At 46.6% G+C, this 16,199-nt stretch overlaps 1 protein-coding gene across 14 annotated transcripts in view; it reads right to left on the bottom strand.

The window, feature by feature from the left end:
• Window positions 1-770: 770 nt before the first annotated feature.
• CALN1 (calneuron 1) overlaps window positions 771-16,199 on the bottom strand; it is a 676,810-nt gene continuing 661,381 nt past the window's right edge. For all 14 annotated transcript variants that reach the window (XM_055292953.2, XM_055292955.2, XM_055292952.2 and 11 more), the window contains one exon: window positions 771-9,181. In XM_055292953.2, the coding sequence (XP_055148928.1) occupies window positions 9,054-9,181 (128 nt within the window). In that variant the 3' untranslated portion in view covers window positions 771-9,053. The remainder of the gene's footprint in view (window positions 9,182-16,199) is intronic.

A 16,199-nucleotide genomic window follows, 5' to 3' on the forward strand; every position in this document is an offset into this window, starting at 1 on the left:
TGGGTGCTATGGGACAAGCCTGCAGTCCCAGCTATTCAGAAGGCCAAGGCAGGAGGATCACTTGAGCCCAGGAGTTCAATACCAGCCGGGGCAACATACTGAGACCCCATCTCTAAAAAAGTTTTTTAAATTAGCCATTCATAATGGTGCCCACCTGTAGTTTCAGCTACCTAGGAAGCTGAGGTGGGAGGATTGCTTTAACCCAGGTGTTCGAGGCTGCAGTGAGCTATGATTACACCACTGTACTCCAGCCTGGGTGACAGAGGGAGACCCTGTCTCTAAAAAAAGGAAAGAAAAGAAATTTTGGGCATGATCTCAGCTAGTGCCCTTAATCAAGTCACTTAACTTTGTCATACCCTGCGTTTCCTTATTTAAGGAAATAGGTGTCTTTTTCTATTTCCAAGAAGCTCAGATAACATTAAAAATTCCAAAAGCTTAAGTAAAAGCTATGCAATGCCATAACGTAACGTTGAGAAGAATTTGGCAAACAGAATCCCAAAAGGATGACACCATTAGCTTGGGTGTCTGCAAAGTTTTAAAAATTATAATGTCTGCTCCCTAGCCAGAAGACACTTCATAATTCTCACCATATGTTCCACAGTCCACTTACTTGCCCTAATGCCAGTCACCTCTCTTCAGCATCCCAGCAGACAGCAAGATCCCAAGGCCGCTTTCTCACCTGTGGCTTCTTGGTTGCCCTTTGGGGTCCCAGGGATGAGTCTCCTGACCCATTTGTAAATCAAACCACACATAATGAATGGAATCTCTCGTCAAAAGAAAAAAAAACTTTTATTCTTTCTATTGCATAAATAATGGTAAATTAGACTCTTTTTATACAGATTATATATTTACAGACAAGTTCGGTTAAAGAAAACATCTGGTAAATATGGCAGTTTTCCTTTATACACTAAGATAACATATTAATAATATATACTTCATTTGATCGGTAAGTTGCATGCTAAGTTAATTTATATTAATATGTACATTTTATATAAAGATTCTTTTTTGACTAGTCTGCTGACTTTCTCATCACTTAATAGCAGAAATCATCAACTAATACTGAATGAGAGAAAATGGGATGCTAATGAGGTAAATGGGAAGATGGTGATTGATGAGTTCCGTCTTAGTGGCTTATTCTGGATATGAGAGCTGCCAAGCTCCAGTCGTCCTGGCCATGATCAATCCCCAGCTGTGCTTCTATTTACACCCAACATATTGGGGGCAATATACAAAATACAGTCATTTACTACTGTGCTTTGAGAGACAACTCATGTCCTAAGTCTAATGACCGCTATGATCACAGCGACCCCTCCTCCCCACCCAACAGTTGACAGTTCACCAACCCAATGCCTGGACAGACTTTCTGAGTCTAATTTTTTTCCAAAGTCATTGTTTTTGGTTAGTCCTTGGAGAAATAGCTTCTTCCTGGATTCAGAACTGGGGAAGAAAATCAGACCCCACTAAGAAGCCGCTCGAGGACCCCTGAAAGCTGATTTTGAGCTAAGAAAGAGAAAATATGCTTTAATTTTCCTTGGAGAGAGTTGAGAGCCACTGGCTTGTGCAACTCTCCACCAGGAGCTGAGAGGATCCTTTCTTGGCCAATCTAGGTCTTTCCCAGGGAGAACAACAGGGCTTGTTAGAAAAACAATTACTGGGATGTCAGTCTACTTTAGGAAGAGGAAAAAAGAACAAGAATTTAGGGTTTTATGTTGCCTGGGGCAGAAGGGCTAGAGACTTGTGGATCCTGCAGCTGCTCTCTTCCTGCCCTCTCTCCCTGGTCATGGGTGGGTCACATCAAAAGCAGGCACCGCTCAGCACTCAGCATCCCTCATTAGCCATTTAAAGGGCTATCGCAGGTAGCCGGTCCCCCGGGACTGTTAATCTAATTCCTCACAATCACCAGAGATCACGACTCTCTTCTTTCTGTGGTATTAGGAATAATTACAAGCTACTATCAACATATACTGGAAGTGCTGTTATAGTGGCCAGGAAAAAAAAAAAAAAAAAGCAAAGAAAGAAATAACTAGAAATTGTGCTCTTTATTCAGTAGCTTTCAGTAAGGCTTTCTCAAATGGAGAAATAAGCATCTCTTCTTGGAATCTGCCATTATTTCCTCCAACTTTCTTCTGAATTCTGATTCACGTGACCTTTGGGGAGGTGACTGACTCCCTTTATTTTCACACTTGCCAAGACAAAGACAGAAAGCTCATCTTTGATGTTCCCTCGAGTCAGCAAGTCCTTAGGGAATAAACAAAACCTCTTGCCTGCAAGCTGGGACACATTTGACATACACCAATTTGCACTGTTTCATTTACAGACAGCGGACACCAAAAGAGAGACTTTATCACAACTGCCTCTTGGGACTTGTGTTCAAAAAGGAGCTCCCAGTTCCTAGTGCAATTCATGGGTGAAATCCAGACCCTCTCAGTAGGGAGCATTCACTCCATCTTGTTTCAGACAAAACAGATGGGAGGGCTTGTCTGGTTTACTTTCCCTCTGGCTTTAGAGAAACCTGAAGCCAGGGAGGAATGTCACTCAACATAACCTAGATAGTGGGTGGAAGAGTCCTAGCTCCTGGGCTTTCTCCAGCTGGTAGTACCGACCACACTTTGAGTTCTTTCTTCTGCCCTCCTGGCCTCAGTTTAACAGGCCTGAGCGCCCTGAGAGAGGCATTCTGGGCTTGACAGATGTCAGCATCCTTCCAGGAATGGCGAGCTACCAGCCTGCTCTTGAAATTCACAGAGCCTTTCGTGTGGATCAGACTGATGGGCAGCCCCGTGACAACGCCCTGCATATTTCCAAAGTAGGCCAGCGATCCGGAGAAGACCTTCAGAGGACAGCATCTGCAGCCCTTTAAGAACTTTGTCTCCCTCAGGTCCAGGGATGGAGCAATATCACAGTTGCACCTTACATTCCCTGGAATATTCCTTCCTAATTAGCCTGCTCTTCATCCCACTGGAAAATTCCAGCCTCTGCATCCTTTCCACTTGCACACTAACTTCTAACAGTGCGAGAAACACTAGTTTGAAAGCCAACCCATCACACCTGAGGAAAAGAGATGGGTGAGTCTATGCCCGGCATGGGGGGTGTGCTCAACTGATGAACTACCCCAAGGTCAGGGTAGGGGCAGGTGGCCGGGCAAGCTTTTCCACTTTCAGAGGACTGTCTTGTGGGTGGGACTGGAAAAACCTCATTCTTTGTGATATATTTCCAGTCAACAGAATAAAATTAATTTTGCCTTGGAGACATTTTCAACAGTATTGTCATGTCTCTTGAGACCCTATGAAGAGTCCCATATAAATATGAAGGAGAAACCACAGCTGTCAAAATGACCATATGCATTAGCAATGACCATAGGATACTAAGAGAAATGCTTGGCTTGTTGGTGTAATTGATCTCATTCCTCCAAACCAATCATAGAGGTTGGATATTTGTTTCCTCCAAATTTCATGTTGATCTCCAATGTTGGAGGTGGGGCCTGCTGGGAGATATTTGGGTCATAGGGACAGATTCCTCATGAATGACTTGGTGCCCTCCCTGTAGTAATGAGCGAATTCTTACTTTATTAGTTCATGCAATTGCTGGTTGTTAAGAAAAGGAGACTGGCACCTCTTCTCCTCTCTCTTGCTCCTGTTCTTGCTGTGTGACGTGCCTGCTCCCCCTTCACCTTCCACCATGAGTCAAAGCTTTCTGAGGTCTCACCAGAAGCCAAGCAGATGTTGATACCTTGCTCAAACAGCCTGCAGAACTTCAAGCCAAATAAACCTCTTTTCTTTATAAATTACCCAGTGTTAAGGTATTCCTTTATAGCAATGCAAAACGGACTAACATACACCTGTTTATGGCAGGGCCAAAAAATTGAGGACAGTCCCCTGTATGAAGTGAAGCTGAACAGTTGTGACACTGAAATTATTATGGAGACCGGGTTGGTAAGAGGCAGCCCACATTCTCCTCTATGTTGCCGTCACTTTAAATAATTTAAATTGAAAAGTCTTAGCTGGTGATTAATGCTTCTTTTTTAAAATTATTTTTTGAGATGAAGTTTTGCTCTGTTGCCCAGGCTGGAGTGCAGTGGCACGATCTCAGCTCACTGCAGCCTCTACCTCCAGGGTTCAAGTGACTCTCCCACCTCAGCCTCCACAGTAGCTAGGATTACAGGTGCCCAACACCATGCTGAGCTAATTTTTGTATTTTTTTTTTTAGTAGAGATGGGGTTTCACCATGTTGGCCAGGCTGGTCTTGAACTCCTGATCTCAAATGATCCACCTGCCTCGGCCTCCCAAAGTGCTGGGATTATAGGTGTGAGCCACCGCACCTGGTCCCTAATGCTTCTTTCCTATTTCAGATAGATTCTCCCCTTCTGGGGCAGTTGAGCAATCAGGTGTGGAGGGAAGATGGCTATGGTAAGGCCTTTAGGTTACAGACTCTTAGCTCCATGGGGATCACTGAAGAGGCCAATAAGAATGTTCTGATTTGAGGTCTTTTAAGACAGATGTTCTTCAGGAGTTGCAGCTCTGCAGACCTCCTGGTTATACAACCGGGATGTGCGACGTGCTGAAGTCTAAAAGTTTAATCTCAGTTCACCTGTATCATCACGGTGATATAGGAAAAGGGGCCCTTCCTAGCAGGGGAATTCCAGACCCTCCCTGTATCTTGGTGAAATGGTGAAAAATGTAATGACTATGGGCCTTTGGAGAAACAGTGTGGCAAAACGACCCAATAGGGTTTGAGACCTGCAGTTAGGAGGAGCAGAGCTTAGCAGCTTCTGCCAGGAAGGAGAGCAAGGACACAGTAAACACGGATCCCAGGACATGTGACCACACGTGGCCAGGTCAGCCCAGACCAGGGAGCTGTCCTGGGTGGTTGCATCCTGCATTTTCTGTCCATGCCCTCACAGGGCCTCAGGGAAACTGCTAGATTTAGGTGAAGAGCAACGTGCAAAACTGTCTTTGATTCGTGACCTGAGTCTGGACTTAAGCCGAGTAGGAGGCATTTGGAATAAAAGGTAAACTTTTCTCTCTCAGTTCTGAAGCATATCGCTTTATGATTCTATGAATGGGAAGTTGGGAGGGGCATTATTGTCAGAAGCAGCCGTCCATTTTTCATAGGCTCTTTTGGATAACTGCAAGATCGTAGACCATTTGTCAAGTGAAATTTGAGACAGGGCAGGTATCGAGAAAGCAGACTCATAAGACACATCTTGTTCTCTGCAAATAAAACACCCAGACATTTCTGAAACCACTGGGTTTGCCTAAGACCACATGTAAACCTCAGTTCACCAAAGTTCACACGTCTGGCTTGCGGGAGTGTGTTCAACAGGCAAACTGATACTTTTAAAGATTGGAGGCTTAAAATCTTGTTTGCCTTCCAAGATGATATTTCTGCCTATTTACCTAGATTAAGGGGTCCTGGCTCTGGACCCTGGGAGAAGGGGCTGGGAGTAGGGATGGGGAGATAGCAGGGCTTATAGGTAGCTCCTGTTCTCCTGAGTAAATAGAAGGACAAGTTCAAATGCAAGACAAAAAGGCAGAGAAACCACCCAGATTCTTTAAGGGTAACTGCCTCTCCCAGCAGGATACAGATGCAGAGAGTCAGGTTGCACTCAGGCTGAATTGGAGTGTTCTTTAAGAAAATGTTCCCTATTTTTGTGTGCCTTGGCAAACTCAGGGTGGAATGCAAGGGTTGCCATGGTAATATCCCTCTTTTTTTTTTTTTTTTTGTCGGATCAGTCACGTGGGACCCATGCACATTCTGGAAGCCACTGCTAATAGTCCCAATGCTAGATTCTGTCTCGGGGCTTTGTGGGTATCTGGAAAGGTGGGGCACAGCTTCTTTGGGGATCAAGGGGGTCAGGGTCCATTTCCCCTTCTCTCCCAAGGAAAATGCCTTCTTGCTCATCACTTGTGTTTTCCGGGGTGGGGGGTGGCGGGGGGTACCTGCTCTTGCAGCAAGAATGAGCCAACCTGTGTTTGTCAATCACTCAGCCTCCGTACAGTTGGGCAGCCAAGGTCACTGGTTCCTAAGTCTGGAGGACAGAGTGAAGGGTGGGCTCTTCCCTCTCAATTCCTGCGTAAGTCACCTCCAGCTGGGGCTATATGGCATCCCTTGGGCATGGGAGACCAGGACCTTCTGGAACCTTCAGCCATGAGCTTCATAGCCACCATGATGGGGACACTGACTGGCATGGGGCCCTGGCACAAAATTTGTGTGAACAGGGCTGGGAGTTGGCTGCCTGACAAGGAAGTCTTCCCTATGCCCAAGACAAACTGTCCAAGCAAAGCAGCCAGAGTGCAAGTCACCGGGACAAATTCTGAGCTCCGGAAGTCTAAGGAATGCCGCTAGCTCAGGGCCATCTCCACACACTGTGCCCTTCAGTCCCTGGGTGCCACGTGGGGGGTTACCACAGTGGGAAGTTAACTCCTAGGCTGTCAGAAGGAATTCTGTGTCTTCCTTCTTGCCATCTCTCTCTAGCAGTCTGCAGAGGAATGCATTCTCCTAGATTTTCCCCTGGGGAGGGTGGGCTTGCTTCCAGGTCACTGGGAGCAAGAAGGTCACCATTAAGAAAGGAATCCTGCAGCCTTTGTAGAAAACAGAATGATGGTGCCTCTCCAGAACTCCTTTTCCTCCCTACTCCTGCACAGTGGCTAATCTCTCTGCCAATGAAATCTAACCCTCACCTCTTGAAGGGTCTCTGTTCTCCAGCAGGAGGCAGAAGAACTCGCAGAAAAGCCGCCTTCAAAGAAGTACTCATTTTCTGCCCTGAAGACCAGCCTCAGCTGCAGCATTTCAGTCCCCTCTCATGGGGGAGGGGGCTTTGAAGAATCATCCCTGGGGTTTCTACCCAGTCTACTTAGGGTCCTGCACTCCTATGGATGTGGTTTGGTGGTTCAGGGGTCAGAGAAAGACAGGAAATCATGTCTCTTCAAAATCTGCTATGCCCTCCCATCCAAGTCCAGTTGGGAGAGGGCAAACTGCCCCGGGCAGAGATTAAGGATGAAGTTGTTCGATGTATTTATATTCTGCATTTGGACCTGTTCTAGTTGAGAATTCCAATCCTAAGGGGACAGTGGTGAGTCAGCCAACGGGAGCGGCAGAAGGGGCAGGCATGCAGTGTGCAGGCAGCAGGGCAGGTAAGGGAGAAAGGCAGGTTGCTGCCTCCTTGGTCTGGCCTTGCTGGGCTGAACTCCAGGAAGTTTTGAGAGGGACCTGCGATCCCCCAGGCTCTTGGGAGCTTACATCTGCTCCCTCCTCCGTATTATGGCTGAAACCTTAGTTTTACTTGTGCTCATCAGAATATTCACACTCTCCCACCGAGGGAAAGTGTCTACAGCTGCCCCCAGGCTGTTGCCAGTAGCACTTGCAGAGGTGAATGAGAAAACTCTCATCGGAGACCTTGAGTGCTCCAAGTCTGAGAAGGCAGTAGGGAGATAGCTGAGCGGGAAGACAGGGAGGGAGATCAGGAACACGCAACGCACCAAAAAACCCTACCCACTGCATTGAGACAAGAAAGCTTCTGGTGGCTCGCTACTGGAAGAAAGGGGGGGAAGCATGTAGTTTTAGGATGTAATCAAAAGAAGTAGGAGCAAGGTAATTCCATTACAAAATAAAGACCTGAGCTTGGAAAAGTACAAAGGGAACTATTACATCTAGAGATTACTGGCTAATCTGACTACACAAGCTTGAATTCATAGTAGTGGCTGACATCTAGGAAAAGTCAGGAAATTACAGACTTGGAATGGTGTTGAAAACAGATCCTTGGATTCAGTTCCCTTCCCCAACGAAAGTATTCTGCAGGCAGGAGTAAATTACCTGTTCTGTTGGCTAAACTCATAAACATCTTTTGCCCCTACCTCCTGAAAATGAGTCAGTTGCAGAATCTGAAGGCCAGAAGATCTTATGTAAAATACAGTCATTTGATCTCTCCATCTTTCCATTTTGGATTGCATTTCTCTTTTTAGCTGGGGAAGACTAACAGCAAACTCCAAGGTAAGGGAAAGGTAAGATGCACAAGGACCTTAACTTACAAAGGTCATCCGGCATAGAGACGTGGTGGGTCTCCGTGACTCCAGATGGCTGGGTGTGGGTGTCAAAACCTCACCGCCAGTCTCAGTCCCCTCCCCCCTCAACCTGCCTCACCCCTGCCCCAAAGAAGCAGGGATGAGTGTGGGAGGGAGGACAAGCTTATATTAGGTGTAAGCGATTAGGGAAGAATGACATCACACACGAAGAAGCCAAATATATATATCTGTCTATGTTATAGAGATGCCCACGATTATGCTTCTTTTTTTCTCTAATGGCAGCACAGGCGGCAAAGCTGGGAGAAAGGCTCTCTGCAGGTTCCAAAATGCTGGTGCGGGATGGGCTCTAGGAACAGAAAGCCAAGTGCCGACGGAAACTGAGAGCACCCCAGCTCTACCAATGGCAGTCCTCTAGAAAAGGCAGTAAGAACGGAAGCGGTGAGGGGTGCAGCTGAAGACCGCCAGGGGCTGCACCCCACTTAATGGCTTTCCCCTCATGCCTTGGGGGGGTCTCCACTGGGTGGAGGAAGGAAGCCAGGGTGGGATGGAAAGCCCCCTCTTCTGTGGCAACCCTGAAGTCAGCCTCTTGGAACTGAGGGTTGACCTCAGCAGAGAGTCTCCTGTTGACCCTTGGGTTGAAAGAATGGGGAGTGGAGGTGACTGTGTGTTCATGCCTCTCTCTTGCTCTCTCACCATTATACCTGGATGGCCGCTGGAATTCCGAGATGAAGATGAAGTTTTTCTCTAGAGTTATGACTGACGGTTGAAGCAATAATTCGGAAATCCTGGCTATTTATTGCATTAGAAAACAAAACCATTAAAGCACTGAAGACAGCCCTTTAGTGTCCCTGCCAAGGAGATGAAGCTGAAGTGCAACCCCAGTTGCACTCAACCTTGGGTTCTTTACTGAATGGTTCCATTGTCCGCATCCATCCATAGTCCATAGGTCCGTGTCTGCTGTGTGGAGGAAGAGTCTGCCCGCACGGCATGCACATGCGCGGTGAGCTGCAACACAGTGTGGCTGGCGGGAGGCTGCTACTCCATGCCGCTCCGGAGTATCTGGTTGGCTGCAATCAGCATGACACTGATGATGAAGGCCATAGCAAAGGCGCATATGAGGCTCTTCCGGACGCAGGTCTGTCTGTTCTGCTTCTGGGAATGCACTGGTGGTGGGAGGAGCAGGTGTGGGAGGAGGGAAGAGGGGTTGGGAGAAGACAGAAGAGAAAAATAACACAGTGAGATAGGTTGCAACTCTTCCTCAACAGGCCAGCAGTGAGTCCTACAGGATGAGACTGGTCAAATCAAGTTGACAGGCACTTATGGGACCACTGCCATGGAGACTGCATAATACAAAATGCCTTCTGGTGTAAGATATGAAATGAGAAAACTTCTATAACAAGAACCATGATGGATGTGATGATCAGAGTAAGGCCTACATTTTCTGATAGAATAGAGCCAGAGTGACTTTCAGAGCCAGGAAATATGAGACATTCCAGGGTGAGTTTCATAAAAGACATCATCCAGTGACTGCTGTATCCATTTCTGCAGCTGATATGAACAGAGTGGAAGTTCAGATGCTTCCCTACACCTCTGTGATCAGCTGGGTGCAAGTTACCTTTCCTGGACGTTTTCTTGGGTTTTGCTAGTTAAATCACTGTAAGTGACTTCTTGCATTATTTCAGACATACACATAGTGGTTCTACAGTGGGGTTGTTGGACAAGCAGCATCCCCATTACTGAGAGCTTTTTTTTTTTTTCTTTTTTTTAGAGACAGTGTCTTGCTCTGTCTCCCAGGCTAGAGTGCAGTGGTACTATTGTAGCTCACTGCAGCCTTAACCTCCTGGGCTCAAGCTGTCCTCCCACTTCAACCTCCTGAGTAGCTGGAAATACAAGTATGTGCCACCGTGCCTAATTTTTTTTTTTTTTTTTGATAGGGAGTCTCTCTCTGTCACCCAGGCTGGAGTGCAGTGGCAGGATCTCGGCTCACTGCAAGCTCTGCCTCCCAGGTTCACGCCATTCTCCTGTCTCAGCCTCCCGAGTAGCTGGGGACTAGGCTAATTTTTTGTATTTTTAGTAGAGATGGGGTTTCACCATGTTAGCCAGGATGATCTCGATCTCCTGACCTCGTGATCTGCCCGCCTTGGCCTCCCAAAGTGCTGGGATTACAGGCGTGAGCCACCGCGCCCAGCTGACTAATTTTTTTAATTTTCATTTTTGTAGAGATGGGGTCTTGCTATGTTGCCCAGTATAATCTCGAACTCCTGAGCTCAAGCCACCCTCCTGCCTCTGCCTCCCAAAGTGTTGGGATTACAGGCATGAGCCACCATGCTTGGCCACTGGGAGGTTTTTGAAAATGCAGATTCTTGGCTGGGTTTGGTGGCTCTCACACCTGTAATTCCAGCATTTTGGGAGGCTGGGGTGGGCGGATCACCTGAGGTCAGGAGTTTGAGACCAGCCCGGCCAACACGGTGAAACCCCATCTCTACTAAAAACACAAAAATTAGCCGGGCGTGGTGGCGCATGCCTGTAATTCCAGCTGCTCAGGAGGCTGAGGCAGGAGAATTGCTTGAACCCAGGAGATGGAGGTTGCAGTGAGCTGAGATCGCACCACTGCACTCCAGCCTGGGTGACAGAGCAAGACTCTGTCTCAAAAAAACATGCAGATTCTTGTCCAGCCCCCCACCCCAGATCTGCTGAATCAGAGGCTTTGGGAGTGGGGGTCCCCATCTGTGTTTAACAAGCCCTCTGTGAGATCATGGATGCTGCTGAAGTTGGGGAAGTGGGGACTGCTTGCTCTGGGCAGCTCCAATGTGAAGACGGGGAGGCAGCAAACTCTCTTAGACATGCCAGAGGCAGGGTGTCCTGCCTCCAGATACCATGGCCCCATGGGGTTGCCTTTGGGTCTAGGGGTTTCGTTCTCTTAATCTTTCTGTTGTGCCAGGTCTTGCACTTTCATTTTTATAATGCCCGTGAGAAACCATGTATAAGTCTCAATCAAAAGGCATGAATTAGCAGATATTGATATGGGCCAGAAACAGATAAATGGAAATAATAAGAAAAAGCATTAGCCTGTAATTGTAGCACTTTGGGAGGTCAAGGCAGGAGGATTGCTTGAAGCCAGGAGTTTGAGACCAGCCTGGGTAACATACGAAGACCCCATCCCTACAAAAAATAACACAAAAAAATTTAGCTGGGTGTCGTGGTGCATGCCTATGGCCTCAGCTAGTTGGGAGGCTGAGGCAGAAGGATCACTTGAGCCCAAGAGCTCTGGGCTGTGGTGAGCTATGGTCACATCACTGTATTCCAGCCTGAGCCACAGAGGAGTGAGACCCTGCAGGAGAGAAAGAGAGAGAGAGAAAGAAGAAAGAAAGAAGAAAGAGAAAGAAAAAGAAAGAATCAAAGAAAGAGAAAAAAAGAAAGAAAGAAAGGAAGGAGAAAGAAAGAAAGGAAGGAAGGAGCAAGAAAGCGAGAAAGAAAGAAAGGAAGGAAAGAGCAAGAAAGCAAGCAAGCAAGAAAGAAATGAAGGAAGGAAGGAGCAAGAAAGCAAGCAAGCAAGAAAGAAATGAAGGAAGGAAGGAAGGAGAAAGAAAGAAAGAAAGGAAGGAAGAAAGGAAGAAAGAAAGAAAGACAACAGCAAGCAAGCGGGCTTTGATGAAGTGCATCAAGGATCCCAGGCACTGCATTACCTAAGGGAAACTGGGTGGATGTCGGAATGTCTTTCTCATCTCCTCCTCCTTTTCCTCTACACTTTCTCCCTTGCCCTCTGTCCTGCAGTGGTGTGCGGTTCCCCAATTAGCTTAGAGGAGACATCTGTGCCCTGGTGGTAGGCAGGAAGCCACCTACTCCAGGGCAACTGGCTGAAACAGCAGCACGAGCGCCAGCTGCGAGTTTGATACAAATGAGATTCTTGGCCCTATTGCAGAATTACTGAATCAGACCTCTGGGTTGGAGGTTGAGAATTTGTGTTTTAATAAGCTCTCCAGGCAATTAAGCAATTGCTAGACACCCACTCCAGAGTTTCTGATTCAGTAGGCCTGGAGTAGGATGGAGCTGCTGGGGCAGGAGGGGTGTGTGTGTGTGTGTGTGTGTGTATGTATTGTTGGGGACGTTAAATCAGGGGTGTTGAAGAAGATGGCTCTTTACATTCAGCTGTTAAAGAAGACTGCGTAGCAAAAGGTCAAGGTGGTGTCCACATGCCTTTAAAGAATATAAAAATCACTCAAGCTCAACTACCTCTCTCCTTTGATGTTAAGTGGCTCATCCAAATTCCTGGTAATATTAATAACAGGGAAGAAGTAGGAAGCTGGCCATATTTCCAAAGGCAAACAGAACTTTCTCCAAGAGAAAGGGTCCGAAGGGCTTGTCAAAGGATCTCTAAAAATGGCATTGATCTTTTTTATGGCTGTGTAGTATTCCATGGTGTTTATGTACCACATTTTCTCGATCCAATCTACCACTGATCGCCATTTAGGTTGATTCCATGTCTTTGCTATTGTGAATAGTGCAATGAACATACACATGCATGTGTCTTTATGGTAGAACAATTTATGTTCCTTTGGATATATACCCAATAATGGGATTGCTGGATCGAATGGTAGTTCTGTTTCTAGCTCTTTGAGGAATTGCCACACTGCTTTCTACATCCTTTACAGGAACATCAATGGTGCTGGAGGCCATGATCCTTGGCAAACTAACACAGGAAGAGAAAATCAAATACCGCATGTTCTCACTTACAAGTGGGAGCTGAATGATCAGAACACATGGATGCAAAGAGGGGAAACACAGACACTGGAGGCCTACTTGAGGATGGAGGGTGGGAGGAGGGAGAGGAGCAGAAAAAAATCACTATTGGGTTCTAGGCTTAGTGCCTGGGTGATGAAATAATCTGTACAACAAACGCCCATGACACGAGTTTACCTATAGAACAAACCTGCACATGTATCCCTGAACCGAAACTAAATGTTAAAAAAATGGCATTGAGGCTGGGCGCGGTGGCTCATGCCTGTAATCCCAGCACTTTGGGAGGCCGAGGCGGGCGGATCACGAGGTCAGGAGATCGAGACCATCCTGGCTAACACGGTGAAACTCTGTCTCTACTAAAAAATAGAAAAAATTAGCCGAGTGTGTTGGCGGGCGCCTGCAGTCCCAGCTACTGGGGAGGCTGAGGCAGGAGAATGGCGTGAACCCAGGAGGCAGAGCTTGCAGTGAGCCGAGATCGTGCCACTGCACTCCAGCCTGGGCGACAGCGAGACTCCGTCTCAAAAAAAAGAAAAAAAAAATGGCATTGAGCAAGAAGGTTTCTCCAGAAAGCCAGGCTTCAAGAAAATGCACTTCAAACGCTGGGTGTGGTGGACAGAGCTGCGACCTGGCACTAATTCACGCATTTCCTGATAATTATTGAAGATTATCATGCATTTGCATTGTACTATATTTTTGTATATTTATTTACTCTTGCCTCTTGCTGTCTATTATTTAGAAGTCTGTAATAGAAGACTATAGGTCAGCCTGGGATAAACTGTAAGTCTAAGATCTGACTTACAGTGACCCCAGTGAGCCAGCCGCAGCCCCCAGCGCCCTCACCAGTATGATACTTGTGAATTATTTCGCCACTGTCTCTTAGGTCTCATCTTGTTATCTTTATTCCTTCTGAATCCACTGATTTCTGCTTCCCTGGGGTGATTTAAAGTATCTGCGGCTCAGCTTTCTTCTTGCTGATTCAAGCTTCCACCTTTTGGCTGCTACGAATAATGCTGTTTAGGTGTGGGTCTCAGAATCTTACAAGTTCTCACCAAGAAGAAGGCAATATCCTTAGGGTAGAGATGGGCTTTATCCCATCAGTAGGCAAATGTACAAAGATACCAAGTCCCAGGAAGGAAAAAGGAGGTGGCATTTAAGAAGGAAAGGGCCAAAGAAGAAAATAAGACGAGAATGTGGAAGTAGCATATCCTAACGCTTTCTGGCTAATTTATTCTGAGCAGCTTCTTCACCTGGAAGTGTTTCCGAAGGCAGCCCTTTTCCATTCCATCTTGAGGGCCCGCGAAAGCTTCAGGAAGAGAAACATTGCATGATTGGGCTGAGGCAGAAGGTTTTTGCTGAAGCCCTTCTTTGTGAAGGTCAACCAGGAAACAAGGTTGCCAGCAACAGGATTATCCCCGAGGAGAGCGGGGCCGCAACTTTGATCTAAAAATCCGTCCAAGCAGTAGGAAGGGAGAGATAAGGACTGAGCAATCGCCTGGAGAATTCACCAATGTCTTATAAGCGGAGAGTAGCAGAGCCAGGTGCGGTGGCTCATGCCTGTAATCCCAGACTTTGGGAGGCTGAGGCGGGTGGATCACCTGAGGTCAGGAGTTTGAGACCAGCTTGGCCAATGTAGTGAAACCCTGTCTCTACTAAAAATACAAAAAGTTAGCTGGGCATGGTGGCGGGCACCTGTAATACCAGCTACTAGGGAGGCTGAGGCAGGAGAATTGCTTGAACCCAAGAGGCGGAGGTTGCAGTGAGCTGAAATTGTGCCATTGCACTGCAGCCTGGGCAACAAGAGTGAAACTCCATCTCAAAAAAAAAAAAAAAAAAGTGGAGAGGAGCTTCTAGATCATTAGTGGATCGTAGCAGCTCTGAAACAGACCTTAGTCTGAGTCAGTACCCTGTGCTTTGATGAGAATCATTTTACACCACATTCTGACGTCATCATAAATTGTGTGGCTAAGCAAAGAGGAATGACTTCGGAGCCAGACCAAAATCTGGATCATGATTCTCTGTGTGACCTTGAGCAAGCAAATTTCCCTAGGCCTCAATTTTCTCATCTACAAAATGGGATAATAAGATCTATTTTTGTTGGGCTGGGTGTGGTGGCTCACACCTGTAATCCCAGCACTTTGGGAGGTTGAGGTGGGTGGATCACCTGAGGTTAGGAGTTTGAGACCAGCCTGGCCAACTTGGCGAAACCCCATCTCTACTAAAAATACACAAAAATATTAACTGAGCATGGTGTTGTGCGCCTGTAATCCCAGCTACTCGGGAGGCTGAGGCAGGAGAATCACTTGAACCCAGGAGGCAGAGGTTGATCACGCTATTGCACTCTAGCCTGGGCCACAGAGCAAGATTCTGTCTAAAAAAAACCAAAAAACCAAAAAAAAGATCTACCTCCTTGCGGAAATTATGCATACAGGAAGGAACTGGAAAATTGTCTGTGCCCAATGAATGCAAGCTCCCTTGTACAAACCTTTTAAATGCTCCTATTTCCTTATTGAACACCAGCCTCAGTGGGCTGGGTACTGTGTTAACTGCTTTTTTTGTTTTATGTGCAGAGGTTGCATAGTGGCAGATATCACGTGTGATGGGTGTGTCATCTTCATTTATTGCGTGAGGAGCCTGAATTCCAATAAGTGAAGTTCAAGGTCATTTGGGAAATGGCAGAGGTGGGATTTCAGCTGAGGGCTTACTGTAATGCCCAGGTTCAAAACTTGTGTACAAATTCTTCTTGGTCTCCTGCATAGCAATAAACAGGTCCAAAGAAAATGCACTTCAAACATCAGGTGTGGTGGACAGAACTGCAACTTGGCACTAATTTATGCATTTACTGTTAATTATTGAAGGTTATCATACATTTGCATTGTGCTATATTTTTGCATATTTATTTACTCTTGGTGTCTATTATTTAGAAGTCTATAATAGAAGACTATAGGTCAGTCTGGGAAAAACTGTGAGTCCAAGATCTAACTTCTTCCCCTAATTGCCACTCAGGAGCCCTGGACAAGTGAAGGAACTTCTTTGAGCATCAGTTTCTCTCTCTGTAAAAGGAGCTAATAATTGCTCTGCTCATCTCAAGAATTATTTCAAAGATCAAAGAGCTAATCAAAGTGAAAGCTACATCCAACTGTAAACTGCCAGCGAAATACAAAATTTCATTCTTGCATCCCCTGAGGACAGGAGGAAACTCCTGCTGGTTTTTCATCCTATTCCCTGCAGCCTACAGCACGAGGCTGAGACTACCTCAGATGCTCCCAAATCTTTGTTTTCATCTCTTCCTTCATCAAGTCATTCAGAACTGCAGCTAGACTCACCTTTCCCTGCACGGTTCCTGCAAAGGCCCCCGCTGATGGGAGAAGCCTGTTCCAGCCCCTAAGCTCAGCACATAAGACCATAGCTCACTCTCCCCCACTTCCTGGCTCTGTTCCAGCC

The sequence above is a fragment of the Symphalangus syndactylus genome, chromosome 9, assembly GCF_028878055.3.
Source record: "Symphalangus syndactylus isolate Jambi chromosome 9, NHGRI_mSymSyn1-v2.1_pri, whole genome shotgun sequence".
NCBI lineage: Eukaryota > Metazoa > Chordata > Mammalia > Primates > Hylobatidae > Symphalangus > Symphalangus syndactylus.